This window comes from Thunnus maccoyii, chromosome 11 (assembly GCF_910596095.1).
Source record: "Thunnus maccoyii chromosome 11, fThuMac1.1, whole genome shotgun sequence".
Taxonomy (NCBI): domain Eukaryota; kingdom Metazoa; phylum Chordata; class Actinopteri; order Scombriformes; family Scombridae; genus Thunnus; species Thunnus maccoyii.
The window spans coordinates 17724011-17749451 of record NC_056543.1 but is presented as its reverse complement, the minus strand read 5'-3'; the positions used below and the strand labels follow the sequence as shown (position 1 = coordinate 17749451).

Sequence of the window (25441 nt, the reverse complement as noted above, 5' to 3'; positions counted from 1 at the left end):
TAGGTCTACATCTCTCCTCAATGCCCTTCACTCCAACATTGCTGCCAACATTATGACGGCACCCATAAAAACCCTCCTGAACCCCAACCTGCTCAATCCAATACCACAAAATCAATAGCTTTTCAATAAAATCTAGTCGCGCACTCAGTTTGCTTTCTGTTAGTGTCATCACTTTAATCTGCGCATGTGACAGTTTACTGTGGCTTTACCCAATTGTAATGCTCACGTATGTGTGGTAATGCCCAGATTATACTGCCAATTAACGCTGGAGGCGATGGATTTGTGAGGAGTGGCACGTAAATCTGATTCGAATATGGGATTTTAAGCCCTCGGATTTACCTGTCAGGTATAACTTTCTCGGTGGCTGCATAAAACTTCCCCATCTCTCAATTCTGTGCATTCAAGAATTCAGTCTTTCAGCTTTGTTTATTACAAATTAAGTGAGAGATGGTTCAATTGATTTTCATTTATCGTACCATTTTTCCTTTCGGTTCATGGGAAACAGAAGCCCAATTGGTGACCTCACCACTTGTACTTGTTCAGTTATTCGGCTAGGTTTGCATCCGGTATGCAAATCTGGCAGATGAGTAAAATGTTTGTTTGTTTTTAAACTGTTTTTCATGTGTGTAAGATGTCTGTCTATGGCTATACCGACATGTAAATCCACAGGGTCACTGCCTCTGGACTACATCAGCACAGTAGGGAGGTGCAGAGCGGACTGTAGAAATTGGATTTAAACTTTGGTTTCGTCCTCGGCAAGCATTTTATCACCCCGATAGACAGTAGACATCTACAGAATCTCAAAAATGTAATTTAGTGCATAACTTAAACCTGGATAACAGGAAGAAAATAACGTTTTGACTGTTCCCCTAAGGTTTGCATAGGGAACGCTATGATTGAGTCACGGTGTAACATACAGAGTGCTGAGGTCTCAAAAGAGGCATAGAAAAATGATACATTATTATATTTTTAGATATTGTATGACTGATAAGGGAAATTAACGGTGATATACAAAGCATTTAAGCTGTTGGCAAACTGTTATAAATGTTTGTCGACTGCCGGGGCATCGAGCTGCTGCCTGAAAGACAAAACCCAGGGAGTAAAAGTTCACGATCCGTTATGACACCCGCTACGGAAGTGAAACATCATAGCGCACATGCTAGGTGATTTTGACTTTGAATAGGCGATTTTAAGGACTGTTTTCTATCTGTGTGTGATATATACAGCTTAATCTTCAAAAATCTCTCTAGGAACCCAGCGAGCAGGGGGAGTCTGTGGTGGTCAGACATTTTAGGTGATTGTTTCTCTACCCACGTGGATATCTTGTTATCAAACTGAACTTCAGTGTAGTGGTGCACCAAAAGGAAAGTCATGTGTTGTGCCTGAATGGGGCTGGTTGTATGCTTCTTTTCTAGGAGATGAACTCCTCTAAAGCTGAGGTCAGCATTGGCCAAGTTTCCCCTTGAATACAGTATATCAGGCATAATGTAAGAAATTGCGATTCAGTTTTTTTAATGTGTGTGTGTGTGTGTGTGTGTGTGTGTGTGTGTTTTCTTCATTTTAAAGGGACACCTTACATCTTCTAACGTCACCTCCAGACTGTAGTTTTGTGGATGTGATGCCAGCTGGCTGAACCTGCCTGTCAGTTTGACATTGAGGTGGACACTGTGTTGGTACAATGAAGACCCCGGTGCGTGTGCATACTTAATTTGAGCTGAGGGTCTGAGGTGATGTTTCGTCTCCGGTGTGTGAACTCCTGCCTTCGAAGGCTCCTCCATGGGGGGACGGTGAACCGAGACCAGGTTCTGGAGCAGTTGAGGGTTTGCTCAGCTGAAGACAATGTGTTTGATGTGGTGGGCAAGAACAAGGCCAAGCTCACGGTGAAGCATGTGGGCTGTGCCGTGGAGATGCTGTGGCAGTTTCAGAAAGAGAAACCACAATTGTTGAGGACAGTTGAGCTCATCAAGAGTCACCCACAGTTCCTGACCCTCCGGGTTTTGGCGGAGAACAAAATTGCTCTCATGGATGATTGTATGTTGGTGGACATGCTTTACAGTTTCCTCAGGTACATTAAAATGTTGACACCATCAGTTTCAAGACCATGTATTTGAAATATAAGACAGTCATGACAACATACTGTATTATCATCTCTGTTTTAGGCTGAATGTGGATCACCACGACTCTCTTGTTCAGCAGTTGGTTTCAGAGGCTTGGCTAAGAATAGACCGGTAAGAGTGTTATAAATATATATGTCATATAAAAGACATTTTCTTTAGTGTCAGTTTGTTTTGAGTTAAAGGAAGGGTTCACAATTTTCACTCTTCCAATGTCAGTGATGGAGGCCAAAATCCAGTAGCTTCCTTCTGTGCAAAAATGTATTTAAAAGTTTGTCTGAAACTAATATGAAGCTTCAGGTGTCCAAATTAGTCAAATCAAGTCGATATCTTTCAACATTTTAGTCTTTTTAGTGCCAAAGTCCCTCTTTTTGTTACTAAACTTCCGCCGAGCGCAACAGGGAAACACAAAGAGGGAATCTGATGCTAAAAAGACTGTAAATATAGCAGATATCCACTTGATATGACTAACTCAGACTGCTGAAGCCTCATATAAGCTTCAGATAAACTTTTAAATGCATTTTAGCACAAAATGACTGGATTTTGGATTTTGGTCCACATCACTTACATTGAAAGCCTATTTGAAGGAGATCTTTTAATAGTCAGTATAAACAGGAGGAATGATTACAGCGAGGAAAACCTCTTTCAGTGTTCGTATGGACACCTGACTGTTGTTTTAAAACAGACTTGGAAAATTGTGAACCTGTCTTTCAATGATATATAGGGACACAACTAACGCTTATTTTAATTATCAATTAATCTGGCAATTATTTTTATAAATAGTGAAGAACCAACAATCCAAAATCCAAATATATTAAATTTGATATAAAACCAAGGAAATATTTGGCATTTTTGCTTGATAAATTAAAAGAATAAATAGATTATCAAAACTTGTGTTTAATTTTCCGTTGACTAATTGTTTCAGAACTAATAATTTGTTTCACAAATGTGGATTTTTGCAGATTTCCATTGTCATCCCTATCCAAGTTTGCCATTTGTCTAAGTGATCAGCAACTTCAACACAGTCCTCTGATGGGTCACATCGCCAGTATTGTGGATCAGAAGTTGTCATCTATTGATGATGCCAGGTCGGTCGTTTATGACAGTTATGATCAAATACCTTCAAAGAACAAGTGCCTCATGTTGTGTGTATTTATTTACCTGCTGGCGTTGTTTTCCCAGGATCCTAACTACATTCATGATTAGCATTTCATCCCTGGTGTCTCCTCGTCTACGAGATGCCCTCATAAGCAGGGCAGAGCATCTCCTGGACACCATGGATCCTTCACATTACAACAACCCTCGGAGAGTGGTGCAGTTCCTGCGTCATCTCAAGTACAGCCACCGTCCTCTGCTGGAGAAGTGCAACCAGATCCTCTTGTCCAACATTCCCGGGCTGGACGCGGAGAACATCAGCATGATCATGGGGCTGTATCAGTCCCTGCAGTACAACAACTGTGACTTCAGGCTTGCTGTTAAACAAAGGCTGACAGAACTGATTGATTCAAGCACTGAACCTTTCTCCTTCACTAAGCTGTTTGTCGCTCTGGCTCCTATGGCCAGTCAAGAGATCAGAGAAGGGTCTGTATTATCATTATCAGTGTAATGATACATGATTGGGAATTTAATCTTTTACAGCAGTTTGAGTCTCGCTCTTCCAATGTGGTTTTATTCATCTTAGGTTGGAGAACACTGCCCTCCTGTTGGCGGATGAGTTAAATGCACAGCAGGCCCTGGCTGTAGCTGAAGCACTGGAAGAGATTCAGAGCAGGAACCTTAGCTTGATGAACAAGTAAGTTCATATCTAATCATTATCATCATTTAGCACCTGGATAGCTTTAAAGCATAGGTTCCAATTTTTTCAGGTGTATCTTAATACAATATGTGTTATATGTACATTGAGAGAGCTTTTTGTTGCTGTTATCATTCCATTTCTCCATACTGGCTATGAAAAGATCCCCTTGTGCCACAACTGTGGAGAATAGGAGAACAAAATCCACTGTTTGTCCGTGATGAAAAAATATATTCTGAAGTTCAGCCAATGCTGATATGAGGACTGCAGATTTTGTCACTCATTTCCAGTGTAATCGCCAGTATACTGAAACCTCCTCCAGCTATGCCTTTGTGATGTCAGAATGAGGGGGCTATGTCTGACAGTAAACAGGGTTTTTTCATTCTTTAAACATCTACTTCTGTCACCTGTCATGTGTTCAAACAAGCCCAACACTATGAATGCCTTCAATGAGCGACTGTCTGAAAGTGCATGCCGTTAACCCCATTTAAAAAACAATTGTGGCGCCTCGCCTGTGTCAGTGATGGCCGGCTTTTTAACCAGCCTTTGAGCGTGGTTGTTCTGAACAGCTATCAACACTTTTGTCTTCAGACGTAGTCAGACGGCACAATGTTATTGTTTTTTAGCATTCCCAGGCCATTACAGTGACCCATAACTCTCAACACATAATAAAGTAGTCCTGATCTCATCACTTGGAAAAAATCTGAACTACTATCGTCACATGCTATATGTATGTACCTGTCCTTGGAGAAGTATGTTAAATGTAATCATTACGAAATTATTTTTCAGAATTGCATCAGTAATCCAAAGGAACCTTCATGTCTACAAGCCGGTGGAGGTGGCCAGAATCACCCAAGCCCTTTTTCTGTTGCAGTATCAGAATCCCGAACTCTTCACTAAACTAAGAAACACTTTGGTCAAGTAAGTGTGTATGTGAGCAAATTAAGTCCTTTTTGCTTCACACCAGTTTAGTAAAATGAAGACTGATTACACTTTGTCTTGCAGTTTTTTGCAGTGCAGCGTCTTTCCCTATGAAGTGACCATGTTGACCCGTGTTCTGTCCATGCTGCCTTGCCCACGACTCGAGGAGAGCGTGATCTCGCGGGTAGATGCGGTGGTGACCCAATGCAGTCTCAATGATCTCAATACTATTTCTTTTGCTGTTGCCAAGTGGGTGCGCAACGATCCTTCCTACCGCCACAACACCCCCAGTAAGTACGTCCGTCTGCTGCAGACGCTGAACCGCTGCGGGCATGAGAGGCTGCAAACAGCTGACAGACTAGACTTTGTGCTTGAGGAGCTTAGGTTCATTTCGGGGGAGTGGTTTGATGAAATGCTGCTTGACGAGACGATGGTCACCCTGCAGAGGATGATGGACCAAATAAACTGGACAAATGTGCCGGATTTAGCCCTCTTCTTAACCAGGATAAACCACCTCTGCCCTCCGTTGATGGAGCGTATAGCCAGCGTGGCTATTGAAGACATTGACAAGGTGCTTTAAGATACATGGCAGCATATTAAGCCCGAATTAAATATATATTAACTATACTTTTCCTGTTCCATTTTTAAGATTCACCACTCTGCGACATATGCCACCCTGCTTCCCTTTTCTGTCCTGAATTATGATCCTGTAAGAGCAGATGAGTTGTACGATGTTTGTATACGGCGCTTCACTCCTCATATCAGTAAGTGAATTGTCAATTCACAGTTTCTTTTTTCTTATTTTAAGCTTGTACTAACACCTTTTTGTGTATTTGTAGGCTCCTTTGACCCACATCTGCTAGTTCTCCTGGCGTACACCCTGGCAGTAGCCGACTGTTTTCCTGAAGAACTTGTCAGAGAAATATTCAGTATAGATTTTCTGGGAAAGCTGGATGCCCAACTTGAAAGTATGTCTGCAAATTGCTTGGACTTTGCAGGAAAATATTAGTTTTGAGATGTAAGTATGCCACACTAGTTCAGTAGAACTAATGATAGTGTTTACATTACGTTCTACAGCCCTTCCTGATGCCCTCAACATGCGGACCCGACTGCGCCTCATGGAGCTCAATCGCGCCGTGTGTCTTGAGTGTCCTGAGTTCCAGGTCCCGTGGTTTCATGAGCGATACTGCCAGCAATTGCAAAAGAAAGGTAAATGCACATAGATATGATTTTCTGATTTTGGTGGAGTTTGAAGTTGGAATAAATGTACTGTATACTATCGATTGTTTGTCAAAATGTTTTCCAGGGAATGTCTCTATCAGTCCTGTGCAGCAGCAAATCCACAAAATGCTGGGTGAAGTTCTTGATGGCATCAACTGTGTCAGAGTAGCAGTCGTGACTCCGTATTTTTACACCGTAGGTGAGTAATATTGAGTTATTTCTGTCTCAGGGTAAGGCAGTGATTTGATAATATTCCACTCAAATTTTACGCACCTTTACTAATAAAATTTTGTGATTTTGGGCTTCATAGATAAAAACTGAATTGACTAATGAATTTTCATTCAATCACAGAACAAAATGGTGTACATACCCAACAAAACAAGAAGCCTTTACACGGACGGGTTTAACAGACCTAACCCTCATCCTAACATCCTCATTTAAACAGTGTATTGCTCTTGTCATGCCATACTTCTTACTGATCCATTCTCAGGAGGACCAAACCCCAAAATGCACAACATGTTGGCACAACAAGCATGCATAACGTTGTATTTTTTAGAGCTTCAGTCTGTGCAAGGAAACACAAGACAAGAAAATCTTATAATGGAAAAGTCTTTGTCAACAAAATATGCGGGAAACCACAGAATTGCAGAGGTGATTTTATTTGACTGTAAAAGGTATTTTTCTTTGTCTTTTCAGACTTTGAATGCATACTGGACAAGAACCTCCAGCCGTTGCCCTACAGCGAGCCAAGCACACTACAGATCTCGGACAAAGGAAAAGTTCACTGGGGGACAAACTTGCTGGAAAACATCAGTGATGAGCTGCCGCCTGGAGCACAGCGGTAGGGATATATTCACAACACAGACGCCATTTATTAAAGATAAATTACTACTGCTACCAGTCAGCATTGAAATATGTTTGAAACTCTGTTATTTTTCTCTCACAGCGTTGCTGTGGACTTCCTTGATTCAAAGTCCTTCTGCAAACATTCTCATCATATGAAAGGTGAAGGCTTGATGAGAAAAAGACACCTTGAAATTCTGGGATATCGCGTTATTCAGGTGAGAAAACATAATTTACAGTGACACTGGATGTGGTATTGTAAATCCGAATCGTATTACATGTTAGTGATGTTGCAAAAGATGCACACAAGATGGTGAAATTATTATATATATTTTTTTTTTTTACAGATTCCTCACTTTGAATGGAACTCTATGGAGCTTTCTACACTGGATGCTTGGAAGAAATATCTAAAGAAGAAAATATATGGAGAGCTTTCTTCCTGAAGGCCTTATTTATGGATTAATGAAGAAAATGTTACATTCAACACTGAAATGTTAGCCTGGTTTTGAAGAATTTCTAGGCAGTTGCTGAGTGCTTTAAATACAATAAATTAACATTTATCAAGTGCCCCTTATTCTTAGTGATGAAGCCTAAAGTTGACATGAATCTACCTCATTCATGTTAATTGAGATTGTATATTACAATATATGCTTTTTTATTAAATAAGTTTTTTTTTAAATAAAATGTGATGCTTTATTTTCTGTTACATATAAATATCTAGCATTAGTGCAACATTGTCAGTGTTGCTCAACAGAATTAAATCATATTTTGTTGTAGATAATTATGTATTTTCTTTAGATTACAACTGAAGTTTAGAAATCTTGGACCATAAACTATCATGGATCTTGCTTGCAGAAAAACAAAACAAAAACATGCTGGTGTCAAATAAGCCAACAAGGTTTGCCTTAGCAGAGGCCCAACACATCTGTCCTCTTTTGCATTGGATGCAAATTCAAATGAACATCAGCAGACATTTTGAAGAGAAACATTTCCAGATTGATGTTTGCATTAAATTCTATGCAAAACTTCTGTCACAATAACAATGCACACATTTAAGGAGTTGGGATGGTGGGGGTTCCTCAACAAGAGATATGTTACAGACCATGAATGATGATTTCTGATCCAACAAAAGTGATTGTTTAATTTTAGACCCTTATGACTTATAAGAAACAAGCCAATTAAAAGTAAAATATATTTTATTAAAACACAAAGGCTCTGAAGTGTTACATGAAAGTCCCTAGTATGACCCTGCACTGTTGTTACAGTTTGGGCATTTTGGCTGCATTCAGACGCATAGACACACAGGAGGCTCCAGCTGCATAACGCATCTCTTTAATCATCCCTGTCCACTGTTTCTTGTCATCTTCATACCTGAAAGGAGAGAAAACATTGAGTTGTGTTACACAGTTGAGAGAGTGATGTTATGTATCACAATGTACAACAATATTCAATGCAAAACAAAAATCCACACATACTGCCAAATGTCAATGATTTCACTGGGTGCACACTCTTTGTCCTCGTTCTCCACCATAGCGAAGCCTCCTATAGTGAACAACTCCCCTCCACAACTGACCAGGTTGACTGAACTCCTCTCCTGGGGAAAGTCTGTGAAGGGTGACCACCTGCAACAAGGTACATTTAGCTGAATTAATGTGTCTGCTCCTTTAAAAAAAATCAGCAGGATTTCCTTGATATCTTTTATTCTTTGTTGATTCAAAGCAGTGTTCCCAGCTTGGGGTTCAGGACCCCACAAGGGTTCACAAAATGATTTAAGGAATAGGAGAGAAATCTATGTATTTATTTTTTCAGTTTTCCACTAATTTGTGCTTTTTCTTGTAAGATATTGGATACTTTCATCTCTTCAAGACTCTAAAAATCCTTCAAATTGAGTGATCTGAGAAGGAAAATCACTCCTTAGTTGGACTACTCACAACTAATGAGCACAAGGCCACAACATGTGATGACAGGTCACTGATTTAAAGCATCAAAATATGGAAAAAAGCCGCAACATACAGTACAATGGATATTTGACTGAAACTTATTTGGACACAATTAAAATGGAAATAGCATATAATAACTTAAACACTAAGTAGTCTAGTTTAATACATATTGATATAAAAAACAACAACAATAACCAGCTCGGTACAACATTTAATAACTTATATACAAATCGTAATAATAACAGCACATACTTGTTGGTTCCAAAGTCATAGGCTTCACAGGAAGCTATGAGGCCTTCTTCATTGACTCCTCCAGCCACAATAATCTTCCCCTTGTGGATAACTGCCCCGAACATCGCTCTGGGTGTCTTCATGGAAGCCACCTCCTTCCACTCTGACCTCTTGTGGTTGTATGCAAACATCTTATTGGTGGCTTTACTTTACCAGCAAGACAAAAATGATTCCCAAGAGGGGTTAATATATTGTGAAAATCAAGATTTTGACTTCATGTAAAATGTTCTGGCATGGCCATCTTACTTGTCATCCGATTTTCCTCCAATACAGTAGACCACCCCATTCTGTGAGACCACACAGTGGCCATGGATCTTCATGGGCAACTTTTTTGTTTCAGTCCACTTCATTTTTCTATAAATCAGAGAAAGTGTTCAAAAGTTAATACATGTCAGAGCTCTCAATAAAAAATCCACTGAACTACCCAAATAGTTGCAACTTACTCAGTGTCATAGCACATAACAGTGTCATGAGACTCATTGGACTGTAAATCTTTCCCTGCTACTGCAAAGATGAGATTGTCAAATTCTCCCATAGCGAACAGACACCTGGGCGAAGGCATAGGAGGCAGAGCAATCCATTCAGCAGCAAGACTGTCCAGCTGAAACACATATATTTACGATTTTTTAAAACAAAGTGAGGGGTTTTTGTAATGCAATGTTAATTAAACAAGACTTTTTCTATACCTGGTAGAAGTAACACTGCAGTGGGGTTTCATTATCCTCTTCGTCTACAAACAGTCCTCCTAACACATAGAGATTGTTCTTCTTGGACACCAGACTGACATGGTTTCGAGGGATCTGCTCGGCCATTGCAGCAAGAAAACATTCATTCTCCGCGTCGTCGTACGCCACAGCAGCCGTGTCATTGATCATCAGCACCATGTCTTTGACGTACATGCCATATCTGCGGTTATCATTCAAGTAGCCAGGCAGCTTTCCCTCCTCTCCTTCCTCACCCTCTTGTCCCTTTTTCTTCTCAGGCAGCTTCCCTGCAAAAGCTTCCTTGATGACTTTGATTATTTTGAGAATCTCAGGATTTGCCTTGATGAGGTCATCCTTCTCAACCTTTTCCTTGAAGTACTTCTCTGGGAGGAGGCGAAAACGAATACACTCGAAGGCCTCTTCTAAAGATTTTGCGCGCTTCTCTTTGTCTTTCCGGATCCATCTCATGAGCGTTTCAAACACCAACTCTTCTTTTTCTACATTCAATGCGTCTGCTCCAATAATAGCAAAGAGTTCATGTGGAGCAAGCCCTAAGAAATCCTCATCCTTGGACACGGTCTCAAACCGATCTGCAATGTAGTCTCGAGCTGCTACTGCCAGTCTGTGGCAGTTCAGCATCAGTCCCAGTCTATAGACGGCAAGGCAATTTTTCTTGGTCAGCCTCTTCTGGAGATAATTCACACAAACTGTGAACACAGAGGGGATCTGGAAGCGGTTGGCAACAGTCAAAATGTCCTGCACATTGTTGTCGTTGATGTCAATCTCTGCCGAGTACATGTAATTCACAATCGCCTCCATTATATCAGGGTCCAGATTCTCCAGAACAACGTCCCTTTTGCCCACTTCCTCCCCATCCTCGGAGAAATAAAGCTCCCGGAAATATGGACTACATGCTGCCAGAATGAGCTGGTGGCAGGGGATGCTCCTGTCTCCAACCTTTAAGATGCAGTCGATCAACTTGTTCTCATTCAGAAGCTCTTTCAGTCCATCCTGGAGCAAAGTGCTCTGAAACAGACGGAGATCTTCCCTCAAGCTTTGGGGATCCATTCTTTTACAATAGAAGTGGATGGAAGTGTCGGCAGTGCAGTGACTGTTCTAGCTGGTGAAGACAGAGAATTATAGGCAGACAGGTCTGAGGCCACTTCAATATAACTGTGCCCCTCTATATATAGCCAGCCACCCCATCCATGAAGAATTCAGGTTGGCCAAATCAGAGAGCTCACACAGCTGTCATAGAGTAAAAACAACTGCGTAGCCTTGTCACTCCTGTGATTAGTAACAGCATTGTTGTTCAACCACACAGAAATAAACTATGACCATTTCTTTTGATTTACAGTTGTCTATGTAATAGGATGAAAATATAGTTTTAACAAGAAATACCCTTAACATGCTGGCAGGGCCATTTGTTCTAGTATTTTCTTTGATATGTTGACCGCTATTACTGGCATTTACTACAGATGACATTTCCATGTGGAGTGACTCACAATTTCGCTGATAGTAATGACCACTTCCCAATGTGTGATTCAGTATTTGTGTGTGAGTGAATCCACGGGGGAATAACTTAACAACTAGACAGGGCCAGTGAACAGCTGCTGGAACAGGAGGTGACAGTTTATCCTGTTTTAACATTATTAAAATACTTGACCTCCTTGTGGAGTTAAGTATTTTAGTCAAGAGACATTGTGTTCCCCTCACGTACAAATAAATTGTGTATAACATACAGAACAAACCTACTGCATTAATATAAATATAACAATGAGATGTAAAAAAAAAAAAGGTACTCTGATTTCTATTTAAATACATTTATTTACTTAAAATAATACAAACTGCATTATATTTCACATTCTATTCACAAGAAAATATATTTTATAGAAGTAACCCCAAAATAAATATTACCTACATATATATAATTTTTTCTTATTATGAAAAAGTTTCTGAGCATAAACTGTACAACTTTTAACCTAACCTACGTATAAATAATAGACTGTTGTCTTATTTTAGCCCATGACTTCCCACAGTCCTTGAAGTGTGAAGCCCTCCTTCAGCTTCTCAACGGCGAGACCCAGCTCCTCAGAAAAAACTGGCTCACGGTCTTGTTGCTTTGGAAACAGTGAACAAATTAAATGTTTCTACAAATCATAGAGCACAACATATTGTACAGCATATTTAACAATTATAGCACGGGATAAAAGTTGTTGTGAGACTTTACATTGTTGCCATCAGCAAAGTAGGCCTGCAAACAACAGATACAATTCATACATTTAATAATCAGATAACCAGAATATTCTGAGTGTTATAGTAGGTTATTGTTGTCTGATGAGCGCCACGCTATCAGCATCAGCTCTAGGCAACATGAATTCATGTTTGTTCATGGTGTTGAAGGGCATTAGCTTACAGCTATTCTGAGAGTCTGGAAACTAAAGCACTGACTCCCAGAGGATTGATGAGTGCAATGGTGGCCAACAGGCACACTCACAGTGAAAGCATCAGTCTGCTCGTCAGGCTCAGTTTCCACATCATCGGGGACTTGTTCCATGGTGAGTTATCTGGAATTATTTTTAGGACAAACAGTGCTATGACAACAAGATCCCCTGAACAGTGTAGTAATCAAACACATTTATGGTAGCGTAGAGAGAAAAAAGACATCAATAACAATGACACAGTAATTCACAAACAGACATTAGGGGAAAAAAGGGAGGAAACAGAATACATACACCATACACCACAGAATACATGATTTTACAACAGACACACTTGCATTAGGAGTCCTGAGTTGCTGCTGAAAAGAGTCACTACATTGTTTGAGACATTTGTCCTGCTCTAAGGATGTATAGTGCACCAATCTACAGGTGGCTCACAAATGTGGCGTTTCTATTGTACTGAATGGTTTGTGAACAGTAAATTCTGTAATTCTGATATGACTTGTGTGTTGTAAAAAGTATTAACAGAAATATACAAAACAACCATGGAATAAGAGTTTGGCTCCTGAAGAGCACCTTATAGTGGTCTGTGTTTTTGTTATAACATTAAACAGGGATACTACATAATTTTGGGAATAGGTCAGAGTTATTAAGACTACTACATATATTACAGTATCTGTTCCCTCAAATGGTTGTGACTGAACAACAAATTAGCAAATATCAAAAAACATCTTCATCAGAGTCAGGGTGACCCCCCACCCTGACTCTGATGAAGACACAGTAGTGTCGAAATGTTAGTCTGTTTGAACAATTAAAGGCTGCAAATTAATCAGTGTGCTCCAGTCTCTTCTGTTTTTTGAAGTCTGCTGTCCTCAAACTGAGAAGCACCTGATTCAGCTGCTTTTTGTTGCAAGATGCGTGGAGAACCCTGTTTCTACTAAATAAGCAAATATATTTGCAACTCAGCATTTTAGGTGCAGTTTTCAGCTTTAGTTGACAGGTCAGGTAGGATAGCTGATGTTCTTAAGTGTGTTGTCCGTATAATCTGGAGGTAAGGAATGCTGACGTTGAAGCTCTCGATCATATTGGCATGCCACACAATCCGAATGTTGGTGATAAAAAATGTTCCAAGGTTACCCTAAAAGAAAAAACAAAGACCAAGGCAATCAAGGAATTCAGCTACTCATATTGCAAATTAATTATCTCAATTATCAAATAAAAAGAGTAACCTCACATTTATTGTGTGTGGACACATTAGAAATAATTAGGAATTAGGAAAACATTTTAATGGCTGCACTACTACTTAAAATAAAATTCTCTAATGAATGACAATAGAAAGTACAGAAAGTAGTAAGAATGTAATCAGAGAAACTGTAAATAGGTTTGTACATTAAATAAACCAGCTTAAGCAAAGAAAAAAAGAAGATTTGAACAGACAATTTCAGAATGAACACCTGTACCTGATCACTGGATAAATTCCAAACTCCGTTAATTTTATCATACACCTGCTCCCTTGGTCCCTGTACATTTTAGAGGTCTCACTTGCCCTGGGAAACAAACAAAAACACATTTTAAAAGATTTAGTGGGACCTAATGGTGCTAGCAACTCAGAGAAAAGTTTATAAAAGTCAGAGGTGATTCCATCATTCCCAAGTGACCTATTATATTTAGATGATTTACGGCTTCTATAACTTCTTCTATAGTAATTGGAGAGTCACATATTAACTTTTCCTCTTGGCAAATAGAATTTACACCATCCAAATAATTAGAAAATGCTGACATAGCATCCTCTTTGAACTTAGTTTTGTATAAAGTAGAATAATAACAAAACTTAGGGATTTTCTTCCTATTATCAGTAACAGTTCCCTCAAAATTCAACTGCAGGACAGAACTGTATTTGGCTTGTGACTGTTCTAGTTGAAAATAATAAACAGAGAGCGACAGATAAGATGAAAATGAGCGAATTTCAATTTTTCCACGGTTTGTCCAAGGGGGGTTGCCGTACCTAGCTGTCCAAGAGGGCGGACCCCGCTCACGCATGCGCTACTCAGCAACAGACGCGCGAAAATTGTTTAAGTTACTCACCATAGTGTGCGGACATCGCGCGCGGCGGCGTGTATGTGTCAACTGAGATATACGCCATGAATGCAGCTTGAGATACTGGTTGCTGCATAGGCGGCGAGATGGAGACACAGTTCATAACGGAAGAAGAAGATCCGGAGATAACGCTGGTCCTAGAGCCATCTGATAGCGAGCAGGACTCGGTTGTCTCCGAAAATGAAGAGGACACAAACACAGAGGATGATGTGCTGGACTCTGAGTCCACCGAACATTCCTCTGATGAGTCCTCTGAGGACAGGACAGAGAACGGGGAGTACATGGAGGAGAAAGAGGATCCTGGATGGAAATCGAGGAATGGGCAGATTGTCTGGTCTCCCAGTCACGCCGAGACGCTGCGCTACTTTCCAGCCACCGCTTTGACTCCGGGACCCACACGGTACGCCATCGCCCGGATCAGCAACGTCAAGTCCTGCTTCGATCTCCTCATAACAGAAGAGATCACCCAGCTCCTCGTGGACATGACCAACCTGCAGGGGAGACGCACCGTGAAAGACTGGAAAGACGTGGATGCTACTGACCTGCAGGCGTATATGGGCTTGCTGATCCTAGCCGGTGTGCACAGGTCGCGGAACGAGTCTACCCACAGCCTGTGGGATGACCACACCGGACGGGCCATCTTCCGGGCCACCATGTCCCACTGTAAATTCAGGCTCCTGAGCTCCTGTTTGCGCTTCGATGACAGGATGACACGACCTGAGCGTAATAAGAAAGACAAGCTGGCTGCCTTTCGGACCATCTGGGAGAAGTGGACGCGACGCCTCCCGCTGCTGTTCAATCCGGGTCGAGATGTGTGTGTGGATGAGCAGCTCGTCCCGTTCAAAGGCAGCTGCAGGTTCCGCCAGTACATGCCTCAAAAACAAGCCAAGTATGGCTTAAAGATCTGGGTCACCTGCGACGTCAAGACATCCTATGCGTGGAAGATGCAGATCTACACGGGGAAATCTGATGGCGGTGCCCCGGAGGTGAACCAGGGAAAGAGAGTTGTTCTGGAAATGACTGAGGGGCTCAAGGGGAGCACCGTGACCTGTGACAATTTTTTCACCTCCTATGCGCTGGCAGAGGAGCTTCTGAAGAGGAAAATTGCCCTTGTCGGTACTGTTCGTAAGACTAAGACAGAGCTTCCCCCGCAACTGCTGCAGACGAGGCAGAGAGCGCCCCTGTCCTCCCTCTTTGCCTTCACCAGGACGCACACAGCGGTGTCGTACGTACCCAAACGGGGGAAGATTGTGCTGCTCCTCAGCACCAAGCACCGGGAGCCGGCTGTGAGCGACACTGAGAAAAAGAAGCCAACTATCTTCACAGACTACAACCGCTGCAAAGGAGGTGTCGACAACATGGATAAGGTCTGTTCTATCTCTCCATATAAAGCAAGGAATCTCTGTCTGTCTGTCTGTATTTATGTATTTATGTATGTCTGTATGTAAATATGTCTTTCGCATATCTCGAGAACAGTTCATCCGATCTACTTCATTCTTGGCGGGTGGGTTGCTGGGGAAATGAGGAAGTGCAATGTCGATGTGTGAAGTTGTTTGAATGAGCGGTTCTCGAGAAATATGTAAAAATACCAAATACCTCATAGCGCCACTCTGCCATTGTAACCCACATTGTGGTCGGAGGTGGGATTACATCCATAGTGTTAATGACTTGAAAACTTGTAAGAGACTTAAGCTCTGCTGTTTGGACTATGTAACGTTACTATGAACAAAACTTGGCATGTACATGCAAGAATTGGTGCTGGGTGTCTCAGGCACGTTAAGAAATATATAGAAATACCTCATAAACAAGTTGCTTCTACAACGTTGATTTACTTCTTCTGCCTGTGAAGTTAACGAGCGGAAATAGAGACAGCGCCATTCTGCCATTGCAACCCACATTGTGGTCGGAGGTGGGATTACATCCGTAGTGATAATGACTTAAAAGCGTTTAAACGACTTAAGCTCTACTATTGAACTGTGTAACTTTACTGTGAACGAAACTTGGCATGTATGTTCAAGACTTAGTGCTGGATGTCTCAGGCACGTTTTGAACGGGCACTGCAGTTCCTCCAATCAACTTCAGCTCAACACAAAATTGTAGTCTCCAGATATTCTGAGTGTGGGGTGTTTAGGGAGCATTGGTAAATTGTAGTGTCTACTGATAGCCTGCATGCGAGGCGTTTAGGGAACATGGGTAAATTACATGGATGTATAATAAGAGCTGGATTGGGCGCCTCCGCTCAGCCTTGCAGCCAATTTTTCCTAGTGGACTCTTGCGGTATTGCAGCGCAAAAATCCCCCTGCGGCCAAAAAAGCTTTTTCCCCATAGACCACCGTGCTCACCATCCAATCGCCAAAAAATGCAATTTACAGAAATCTCCAAATGTCAAACATTTTGATAGCAAATCACAGCATGAGACATAATTGAGAATGGGAATGGCCATCATATACTTCCATCATAATGTTCTAGGCCTTTATACACTCTGAACTTTCAAAATTGGAATAGGTGCCTAACCAAAACATGTTTATTACAGATTTATGACTAGAAAAACACAGTGCTGAGCTGCATCTCAAATTAATCTTCAGGTTCCCAGCTTTCAGATGATGTATATCACTTCTATGTGGCGTACAATGTTGACCTGCTATCTCCCTCTAAAGATCCCCTGCCCCCCCCCTAAAAAAGACAAACATGGGACTATGTTGAGTCTAAAGGGTTAAAAAAAAGTTTCATTTAATCTTTGTTGGTTGTGTTCATATTCAAATGATATTTTGATTTCAGTAAGTGGTTAATAGTGGATTTTCATTCCAAATTTTCTTTCTTACATGATTATTATTGCTTTCATAGTCAAATATTGTACATTCTTCAAAATATATAACTTGCATTTATATAAAGAATTTTATGAAAAATTATTACAAAGAATTAATGATATATTTGTATATGATGAGGAAGAATATTTGTATTAATTTATTGATTCTTTCTTTTGTCTTTTTTTTTTTTCCTTTGCAGCTTGTCAGCATCTACAGCTGTAGGAGAAAGACATGTCGCTGGCCGATGGTTCTCTTTTACAACATGCTGGACGTCTCTGCCCACAACGCCTTTGTACTGTGGACATCCGTGGATTCTTCCTGGAACCAGGCCAAGAAATTCAGACGGAGGCTTTTCCTGGACGAACTGGGGAAAATGCTCGTGTCTCCGCAAATGGCACGGAGACAGCGCCTTCCCCACACACCAGCCGCTGCCGCCATGGTGGCAAGACTACGGCAACAGGACACAGACCCAGACCCTGACTCAGACAACAACCCCAAAAAGAGGAGGCTGTGTGAGTTATGCACTGGAAAAAGGAAAAAAACGGCCACCACCTGCATCAAATGTGGCAAGTGTGCCTGCAAAGACCACACGTCATTCATTTGCAGCACCTGCTACAAACTGAAATGAGCTCACACACACACACACACACTCTATTTATGTTCTGAATAGTCTTGGATTTTGAAAAATAAATCTTGTTCTTGTTCAAAGTGAACTTTGTTTTATTTCTAGAGCAAAGTAAAATAATAGGCTATTAGAAGGTAGAACCTTTGAAGGGTAATAGTAATAAAAAAAACAATAATAGACAAGATTCTTTACTTTAAAACTGCACAAAAATAATAATGCATAAACACCAATGTTGTTCCTAATAATGACCTATCCCAGACTGATAATAATTTTTTTTTTCCATAAAAATCAACAGTGGCATTATGTAAACAAACTGGCATTTAAAGGGTTAAAATCTTGAAAATGAATGAATATTTGGTAATTATGATCAGGACTGATGTTGGTCAAAAAAATGAACTCAGTGAAAGTGGAAAATAATAATAAATAATATTTTTATGGCAGTTTTTTGACACAGACATTTTTGTCCCGAGGATACCGTTTTAAAGTGATGCACAAGGGCTTGTATTCTACTTTGTGTTCACCGCTACTGCTGGTATTTACTACAGTCTGTTTCCATGTGACATGAGTCACAGTTCACTGATAGTAATGACCACTTCCAAATGTATGATTCAGTATTTGTGTGCAAGTACATCCAAGAGGTTATAATTACTTAACAAGCAGACAGGCGGCTCAGTGAACAGTTTTTCCTCTTTTGAGCTCCTTGTGCAGTTATGTATTTTAGTCAGAGACATTGTTCCTCACACATATAAACAAACTGTGTATAAGACACAGAACAAATCTACTATATTAATGTTACTAATACAATATTATTGAGATGTAAAAAAAGTACTCCGATTTCTATTTAAATACATTTATTTACTTTAAAGAATACAAACTGCATTATATTTCACATTCTATTCACAAGAAAATATATTTTATAGAAATAACCTCACAATAAATATTACATACATACATATAATTTAGTTTTTTCTTATTATGAAAAAGTATCTAAGCATAAACTGTACAACTTTTAACCTAACCTACGTATAAATAATAGGACTGTTGTCTTATTTTAGCCCATGACTTCCCACAGTCCTTGAAGTGTGAAGCCCTCCTTCAGCTTCTCAACGGCGAGACCCAGCTCCTCAGAAAAAACTGGCTCACGGTCTTGTTGCTTTGGAAACAGTGAACAAATTAAATGTTTCTACAAATCATAGAGCACAACATATTGTACAGCATATTTAACAATTATAGCAGGGGATAAAAGTTGTTGTGAGACTTTACCTTGTTGCCATCAGCAAAGTAGGCCTGCAAACAACAGACACAATTAATACATTTAATAATCAGATAACCAGAATATAGTGTTATAGTAGGTTATTGTTGTCTGATGAGCGCCACGCTATCAGCATCAGCTCTAGGCAACATGAATTCATGTTTGTTCATGGTGTTGAAGGGCATTAGCTTACAGCTATTCTGAGAGTCTGGAAACTAAAGCACTGACTCCCAAAGGATTGATGAGTGCAATGGTGGCCAACAGGCACACTCACAGTGAAAGCATCAGTCTGCTCGTCAGGCTCAATTTCCACATCATCGGGTTCTTGTTCCACCGTGAGTTCTTCCAACGGCTGCGGCTGGATTTAATGTTAGGACAAACAGCACTATGACAACAAGATCTCCTGAACAGTGGAGTAATCAATCACATTTATGATAATGTAGCGAGAAAAAAAGACATCTGTAACAACGACGCAGTAATTCAAAAACAGACATGTAGAGTATTTTCATTTTTGTTTCCAGTCACAAGTTTACACTTTGTTTAAAAGACCACTTTGTAAAATTTAGTGGCATCTAGTGGTGAGGTTGCAGAATGCAACCAGTTGATTGCCCCTCACCCTCCCCTTCCAAGTGTGTAGGAGAACCAGGTAGTCACAAAACTTTCGAAAAACGCAAAAGGCCCTCTCTAGAGCCAGTGTTTGGTTTGTCCATTCTGGGCTACTGTAGAAACATGGCGATGCAACATGACAGCCTCAGTGGCAGAGGACCCACTCTCTATGTAGATATAAAGGGCTCATTCAAAGGTAATGAAAACACAGCAATTATTATTTTCATTATACACTAATTAAAACATACTTATGAATATTATATTCACATTTCTGCCAGTAGATCCCGTAAATCTTACACAGTGGTCTTTTAAAGTTACACTAATGAGGCGTTCAGGATCAGTTTTTCATGCATACCTACCTTTTCCTCCATTTCATAGTCCACTCCAAAGATGGGGTTGGCAGAGTACACCTTATGCAATGAGTTGATTTCTTTAAGTGCATCTTGAAGCTTATCCACAGGGTCGATCTTAAATCCCAGCACGTAGCCTCCACTCTAAAACAAAACAAAACAAAACAAAAAAACAGTGTAAATTTATTAATCACAAGCAACCCCAATAATGTGATTATATCGGGTAAATGTGACTCAAAGTGCAGAGAAGTTACCTGACGTGAACTCTCTATCACCAAAGCCAAGCCAAACTTGGAGTCTCTTATTCTGATAGACCACTTTGGGGAAAAAAAGGTAGGACATTGAATACATACACCATCCTAAACTGGACAGAATACATGATTGTACAACAGAAACACTTGCATTAGGAGTCCTGACTTGCTGCTGAAAAGAGTCACCACATTGTTTCAGACATTTGTCCTGCTCTGAGGATGCATTATGATGTAATATGATTTGTGAGCCACCTGTAGATTGGTGCACTACACTAATCTACAGATGGCTCACAAATGTGGTGTTTCTATTGTACTGAATGGTTTGTGAACAGTGAATTCTGTAATTCTGAATGACTGTTGTAAACCGTATAAACTTAAAGGCACAAAACAACCACAGAACTAGAGTTTGGCTCTTGAAAAGCTCCTGAGCACATAATAGTGGTCTGTGTGTTTGTTATAACATTATGTAAACAGGGAAGGTACATAATTTTGGGAATAGGCAAAGACTACTACATATAATACAGTATCTGTTCCCTCAAGTGGTTGTGACTGCATAGCAAATAAGCAAATATATTTGCAACTCAGCATTTTAGGCTCAGTTTTCAGCTTTAGACAGGTCAGGTAGGATAGGTGATGTTCTAAAGTGTATTGTACGTACAATCTGGAGGTAAGGAATGCTGACGTTGAAGCTCTCGTTCATATTGGCATGCCACACAATCCGAACGTTGGTGATAAAGAAGGTTCCGAGGTTACCCTAAAAGAAGGAAAAAACCAACAACAATCAAGGAAAAGGAATTCAGCTACTCATATTGCACATTAATTATGTCATATCAATTATTAAATAAAAGAGTAATCTTATTATATGTGGACACCTTAGAAAGAATTAGGAATTAGGAAAACATTTTCATACGACTGCTCTGCTACTTCAAATAAAATTCTTATGAATGACAACAGAAAGAACACACACCTCTACAGTTAGTCTGTACATGAATGTAATCACAGAAACTGTCAATAGGTTTGTACATAAAATAAGCTGTCAAAAGCAAAGAAAAAAAGAAGATTTGAACAGACAAATTTCAGGAGGAACAGCTGTACCTGATCACTGGATAAATTCCAAACTCCATTAATTTTATCATACACTTGCTCCCGGGGCAAGAGTCTTAGCTGCTTATTTTGAATAAGAGCAGCTCGCAATTTCAGGTCCCTGTACATTTTAGAGGTCTCATAGGCCCTGGGGAAAAAACAAAAACACATTTTAAAACATTTAGTAGGACATATTGTACATTTTATGCAGACTGTAATCAGGGAGTTGAACCCTCTTGCTTTTTTTTACCTGTGTACAGCGATAACAGAAGTAAACAACCGTGGACTTCCTGGAACCACATTTGTGAAAATGAACTCAAATCTTGTGTTGTTGGACTTTGTCAAGATGTAGAGTGCTTCAGTCTGGCCTCTCAATTTCTGGAGAAGAACATTCAATTCTTAAATTAGCATGTTTATCTGTCTGTATCACATTTATTATATACTGAATTTAAGTTAAACAGTATACTGTATGCTGCGTGTGAAAATATGTAAAATGATTCTGAAGAAATACTGCTGAGTTGAAATATTAAGACAATAACAAAATAATTAGTAATTACAGAAATAAAACAAAGTTTTACTTACTGAGTTAGCCGTCCTTGTTGTGATGTTAATGATGGAGTTGTAACCAACAGCTGAAAGAAATTATAGATTTGCATTTAGGTTCATATGATTTAACACTCGGCTTCTTCATCCTGATTCTGCTCTTTGTTGGCAAGTACTTGCACATGTAAGCACTCAAAGAAGAGTGGGAACCTTAAAGGACAGGTTCACAATTTTTTAGGTCTGCCTTAAAACAATAGTCAGGTGCCCAAATGAATACTGAAGCAGGTTTTTCTTGCTGTAATTATTCCTCCTGTTCATACTGACAATTAGAAGATCCCTTCATAATGCACTCACAATGTAAGTGATGGAGGACAAAATCCACAGTCCTCCTTCTGTGCAAAAATGTATTCAAAAGTTCATCTGAAGCTAACATGAAGCTTCAGATGTCCAAATTATTCAAATGAAGTAGATATGTTTTAACATTACAGTCTTTTTAGTGCCAAAGTCCCTCTTTTTGTTACTATACTTCCACCGCAGCTCAACAGGGAAACACTGTCCAAGGAAACACAAAGTTGGAATTTGATGCTAAAAAGACTGTAAATGTTTCAGATATCCACTTGATATGACTAACGCTGACTGCTGAAGCTTCATATAAGCTTCAAATAAACTAAAAGCATTTCTGCAGAAAATGACTGTGAGGACACACTGTGGATTTTGGCCCCCATCACTTATACTGAAAGCACATTTGAAGGGGATCTTTTAATAGCCAGTACGAACAGGAGGAATAATTACAGTGAGGAAAACCTCTTTCAGTGCTCATATGGGCACCTGACTGTTGTTTTAAGACAGACTTGAAAAGCTGTGAATCCATCCTTTAAGACACAAACCACACTGGGATATCCGATATGATGTCTGATAATGGTCAGTTTCCTATTTTGTTCCTCAGCATGCGTTTCATTATCATATCAATATTACATGTAGTGTTCATTCATTAAAACTCTTAAAAATAAAGTTGACTGAACATACAGTACAAAATATATAATGCCACAAAAATGGAAACCATGTTTGATACTTCAAGTCTATTTTACAAAAAGGTTAGTAGAAATGAGGGTGTTTAGAAAAAGCTTATTTACTATTAGATTATTCTCACATTCGTGACTATAATTGTCACTCACATCATTAGATTTAGATGAGGTTTTAGCAAAAAGGAAAACTAAATGGAGGGTGCACAGGAAAGTCATTAAACCTACAATGATGATCATGATCATTTGAAGATGACCACATAATACCATTTAATAAGGTAATTTAATACCATGCATTTTCAAGAGAGGGCAGAAATATTCAGTTGATTGGCTGCTGGTGGAGATGCATGAGTGTTTTTACAGTTGGATGACAGGTAGAGTCAAATGATAAAACATATTAACGATGCAGGTGTACTCACACAAATTGACTCTTGGCAGGGCCAAAGAATGCCAAATGATTCTCAAGTTTGTCACCAAGAGTCGTCCTGTAAAATAAGTGGACATTATTTTTAGTTGACCAGCTACACACAAATTGCCCAGATAGTTTTTACCTCCAAGACAGCAAGATAAGTACCTCGATCACCGTTGTTGCCTTTCGTGTCCTCTATTGAGTCCAGGCAATCTATCAGCACCTCTCCTGGCCGAGTTTTCATCTGCCTGTGCACGGGACAAATTGATAGATTGATCAGTAATATCTGCAGCACCAGTATGGAGAGGATTGTTTTAGATTAACGTTAGTTTTGCTGTAGGTGGTTACAGTAATGCATAGTATTCATCTAATTAGATGTCTCTACACTACAAATGTGGCATACCGCAAAACATTTTCCACGAGAAAACAGGAAGCTAAGCAACTAACATTAGAAAACACCTTGCAGCTAAGTATTAGTAACTTAGCAAGCTTACCTTTAGCGTAGCTGAGCTAAGCTAACTAGCTTCTAAACTGGTGAAATAATTTAGTGAATTAACTTAACTTACTGTGCGGTTATGTCGAATCGGACGTCTCTGTCCTCCCAAAGAGCATCTAAAACAGACGCCATGACTGCAGGTTGTCTCTCTAACGGGTTTGTTTGGTAGCTGTACGTAGTAATTTGCTGGCTGAATGTTTAGCAGGTTGGCTAATCCGAAAAAGCATTCGGAGTCATTATCACCATGGCAACAGACGGCAAGCCGGGGGGACAAACATCTTTTAGACCCTGAATGTTACTCTCGTCACAAGAATAATTAATATTTAGGTGATTTATTATTTATTAATGTTGAATATTAATTAATCTTGTGAAGAAACAAAATTTCACTTAGTTTTCCATTGTATGTAGACTATACCAAAATATTTTGGATTGATAAAAACAAAACTTTCTATCTAGGAAAACTGGTCAAATGGTCATGTTTTATAGTGGTGATATTTTGATATATTTTGAAAACAACTCAATGGACAAGAATGTTAGCTTTTTATTCCAACTATTTTATTTTATAGTTAAGCTGCAAAATAAAAAGGCAACAAATACTCAAACAACTTTTAAAACTTATAACATAAACCCATTATTGACTAATATGATTTGAATATTTGTACCCCTTATTTATTTATTTTATTTATTTTTCCTCCTCCTGTGTATTATTTTGTTTTTATTGAATATAAAAAGCTTATTGCACAATTCATTTAAAAAGATATATATCATAATTGAATTCCCTGGCACTTTGTTTTCTTTTTGTTCCTCATACTTGTTTATATGTTACTGTTTTTGAATTTGATTGTTTTCAATAAAGGTGGGGAAAAATAAGCTGATGCACCAGATGGTTTGTTTCACAGAAGCATCAAAGACGTCATCCCTGGAAACTGATTGGAAAAGGGCAGGCACTTTCATCTAATCACTTTCAGGTGATTGGATGAACCATTGGTCTATCACTGTCTTTCTTTGTGAGGCAGCTGGATTCGTGAGATCACAAGAGAATCCTCATTGGACGTTGATTGGTCCGAACCACCGGTGGTTCTGGACGCAAGCACATAACTTGAAGGATGATGAGATCCGTGTTGAGACTGTGAGGCCTTGTGGCGTAAACGATAGGAATAGCTGGGATTCGTCAGCATAGCAATGGTATGAGAAACCATGGGAGTGGATGATTGCACCAAGTGAGGTGGAGTATATTGAGAAGAAAAAAAGACCCAGCACTGACCCTTGAGGAACCCCTGTGGATAAGCTGTGTGGTTTGGACCCCTCCACCCTCTAAAAGATCTCCCTGAGAGGTAGGACATGGACCAGTGGAGGGCAGATCCTGAGATACCGAGCTCAGTGAGTGTGGAGAGGAGGATTTGGTGATTAACTGTGTCAAAGGCAGCTGACAGATCTAGCAGCAATGGAGCTGAGGACTGACCAGCAGCTCTAGCCAAATGTAGTGATTCCATTACAGACAGGAGTGCAGTCTCGGTAGAGTGACCCCGCTTAAACCTAGACCGATTTGGACAAGTACAAGTTGTTCTTAGAAAGAATTCAGAGACTGCGTGCTTAAGTATTTTTGATAGGGAGGGTAGGAGTGAAACTGACC

General features: G+C 39.9%; 4 protein-coding genes and 1 long non-coding RNA gene across 12 annotated transcripts; 2 read left to right on the top strand and 3 right to left on the bottom strand.

Annotated features, from left to right (window-relative positions):
- The first annotated feature begins 1068 nt into the window (after positions 1-1068).
- Positions 1069-7458, top strand: fastkd1 (FAST kinase domains 1). 4 transcript variants are annotated; one of them, XM_042426013.1, is made up of 16 exons: positions 1130-1163; positions 1251-1439; positions 1567-2065; positions 2160-2228; positions 3077-3202; positions 3297-3695; positions 3796-3906; positions 4696-4827; positions 4912-5398; positions 5477-5591; positions 5667-5795; positions 5905-6036; positions 6134-6247; positions 6745-6889; positions 6995-7109; positions 7239-7458. In XM_042426013.1, the coding sequence occupies exons 3-16, from the start codon at positions 1731-1733 to the stop codon at positions 7332-7334; spliced, it is 2505 nt and encodes an 834-aa protein (XP_042281947.1). In that variant the 5' UTR covers positions 1130-1163; positions 1251-1439; positions 1567-1730; the 3' UTR covers positions 7335-7458. The 4 variants fall into 4 exon arrangements, with proteins under 4 accessions (XP_042281948.1, XP_042281946.1, XP_042281947.1 ...); XM_042426015.1 differs by having other exon boundaries at positions 1149-1163; positions 1251-1294; XM_042426014.1 differs by lacking the exon at positions 1251-1439 and having other exon boundaries at positions 1069-1163.
- Positions 7459-7546: 88 nt separating this feature from the next.
- On the bottom strand, positions 7547-10989 carry klhl41a (kelch-like family member 41a). The gene is made up of 6 exons (XM_042426016.1): positions 9809-10989; positions 9566-9723; positions 9369-9476; positions 9084-9269; positions 8367-8513; positions 7547-8262 (listed from the first exon to the last, which is right to left on the bottom strand). The coding sequence occupies exons 1-6, from the start codon at positions 10892-10894 to the stop codon at positions 8151-8153; spliced, it is 1797 nt and encodes a 598-aa protein (XP_042281950.1). The 5' UTR covers positions 10895-10989; the 3' UTR covers positions 7547-8150.
- Positions 10990-11681: 692 nt separating this feature from the next.
- LOC121906852 lies at positions 11682-16782 on the bottom strand. 5 transcript variants are annotated; one of them, XR_006098749.1, is made up of 4 exons: positions 16162-16782; positions 13722-13814; positions 12324-13405; positions 11682-11946 (listed from the first exon to the last, which is right to left on the bottom strand). It is a non-coding gene; the product is annotated as an uncharacterized LOC121906852 (long non-coding RNA). The 5 variants fall into 5 exon arrangements; XR_006098750.1 differs by lacking the exon at positions 16162-16782 and adding an exon at positions 15961-16140; XR_006098748.1 differs by lacking the exon at positions 16162-16782 and adding an exon at positions 14907-14981.
- On the top strand, positions 14450-17884 carry LOC121906850 (piggyBac transposable element-derived protein 4-like). The gene is made up of 2 exons (XM_042426017.1): positions 14450-15731; positions 17371-17884. The coding sequence occupies exons 1-2, from the start codon at positions 14451-14453 to the stop codon at positions 17797-17799; spliced, it is 1710 nt and encodes a 569-aa protein (XP_042281951.1). The 5' UTR covers position 14450; the 3' UTR covers positions 17800-17884.
- Positions 17885-18676: 792 nt separating this feature from the next.
- Positions 18677-24059, bottom strand: bbs5 (Bardet-Biedl syndrome 5). The gene is made up of 12 exons (XM_042426018.1): positions 23879-24059; positions 23478-23560; positions 23323-23388; positions 21921-21970; positions 21589-21716; positions 21351-21486; positions 20914-21009; positions 20259-20321; positions 20014-20148; positions 19323-19406; positions 19060-19083; positions 18677-18949 (listed from the first exon to the last, which is right to left on the bottom strand). Exons 1-12 carry the CDS (start codon positions 23938-23940, stop codon positions 18848-18850), a joined length of 1029 nt encoding a protein of 342 aa, XP_042281952.1. The 5' UTR covers positions 23941-24059; the 3' UTR covers positions 18677-18847.
- Between the last annotated feature and the right edge of the window lie 1382 nt (positions 24060-25441).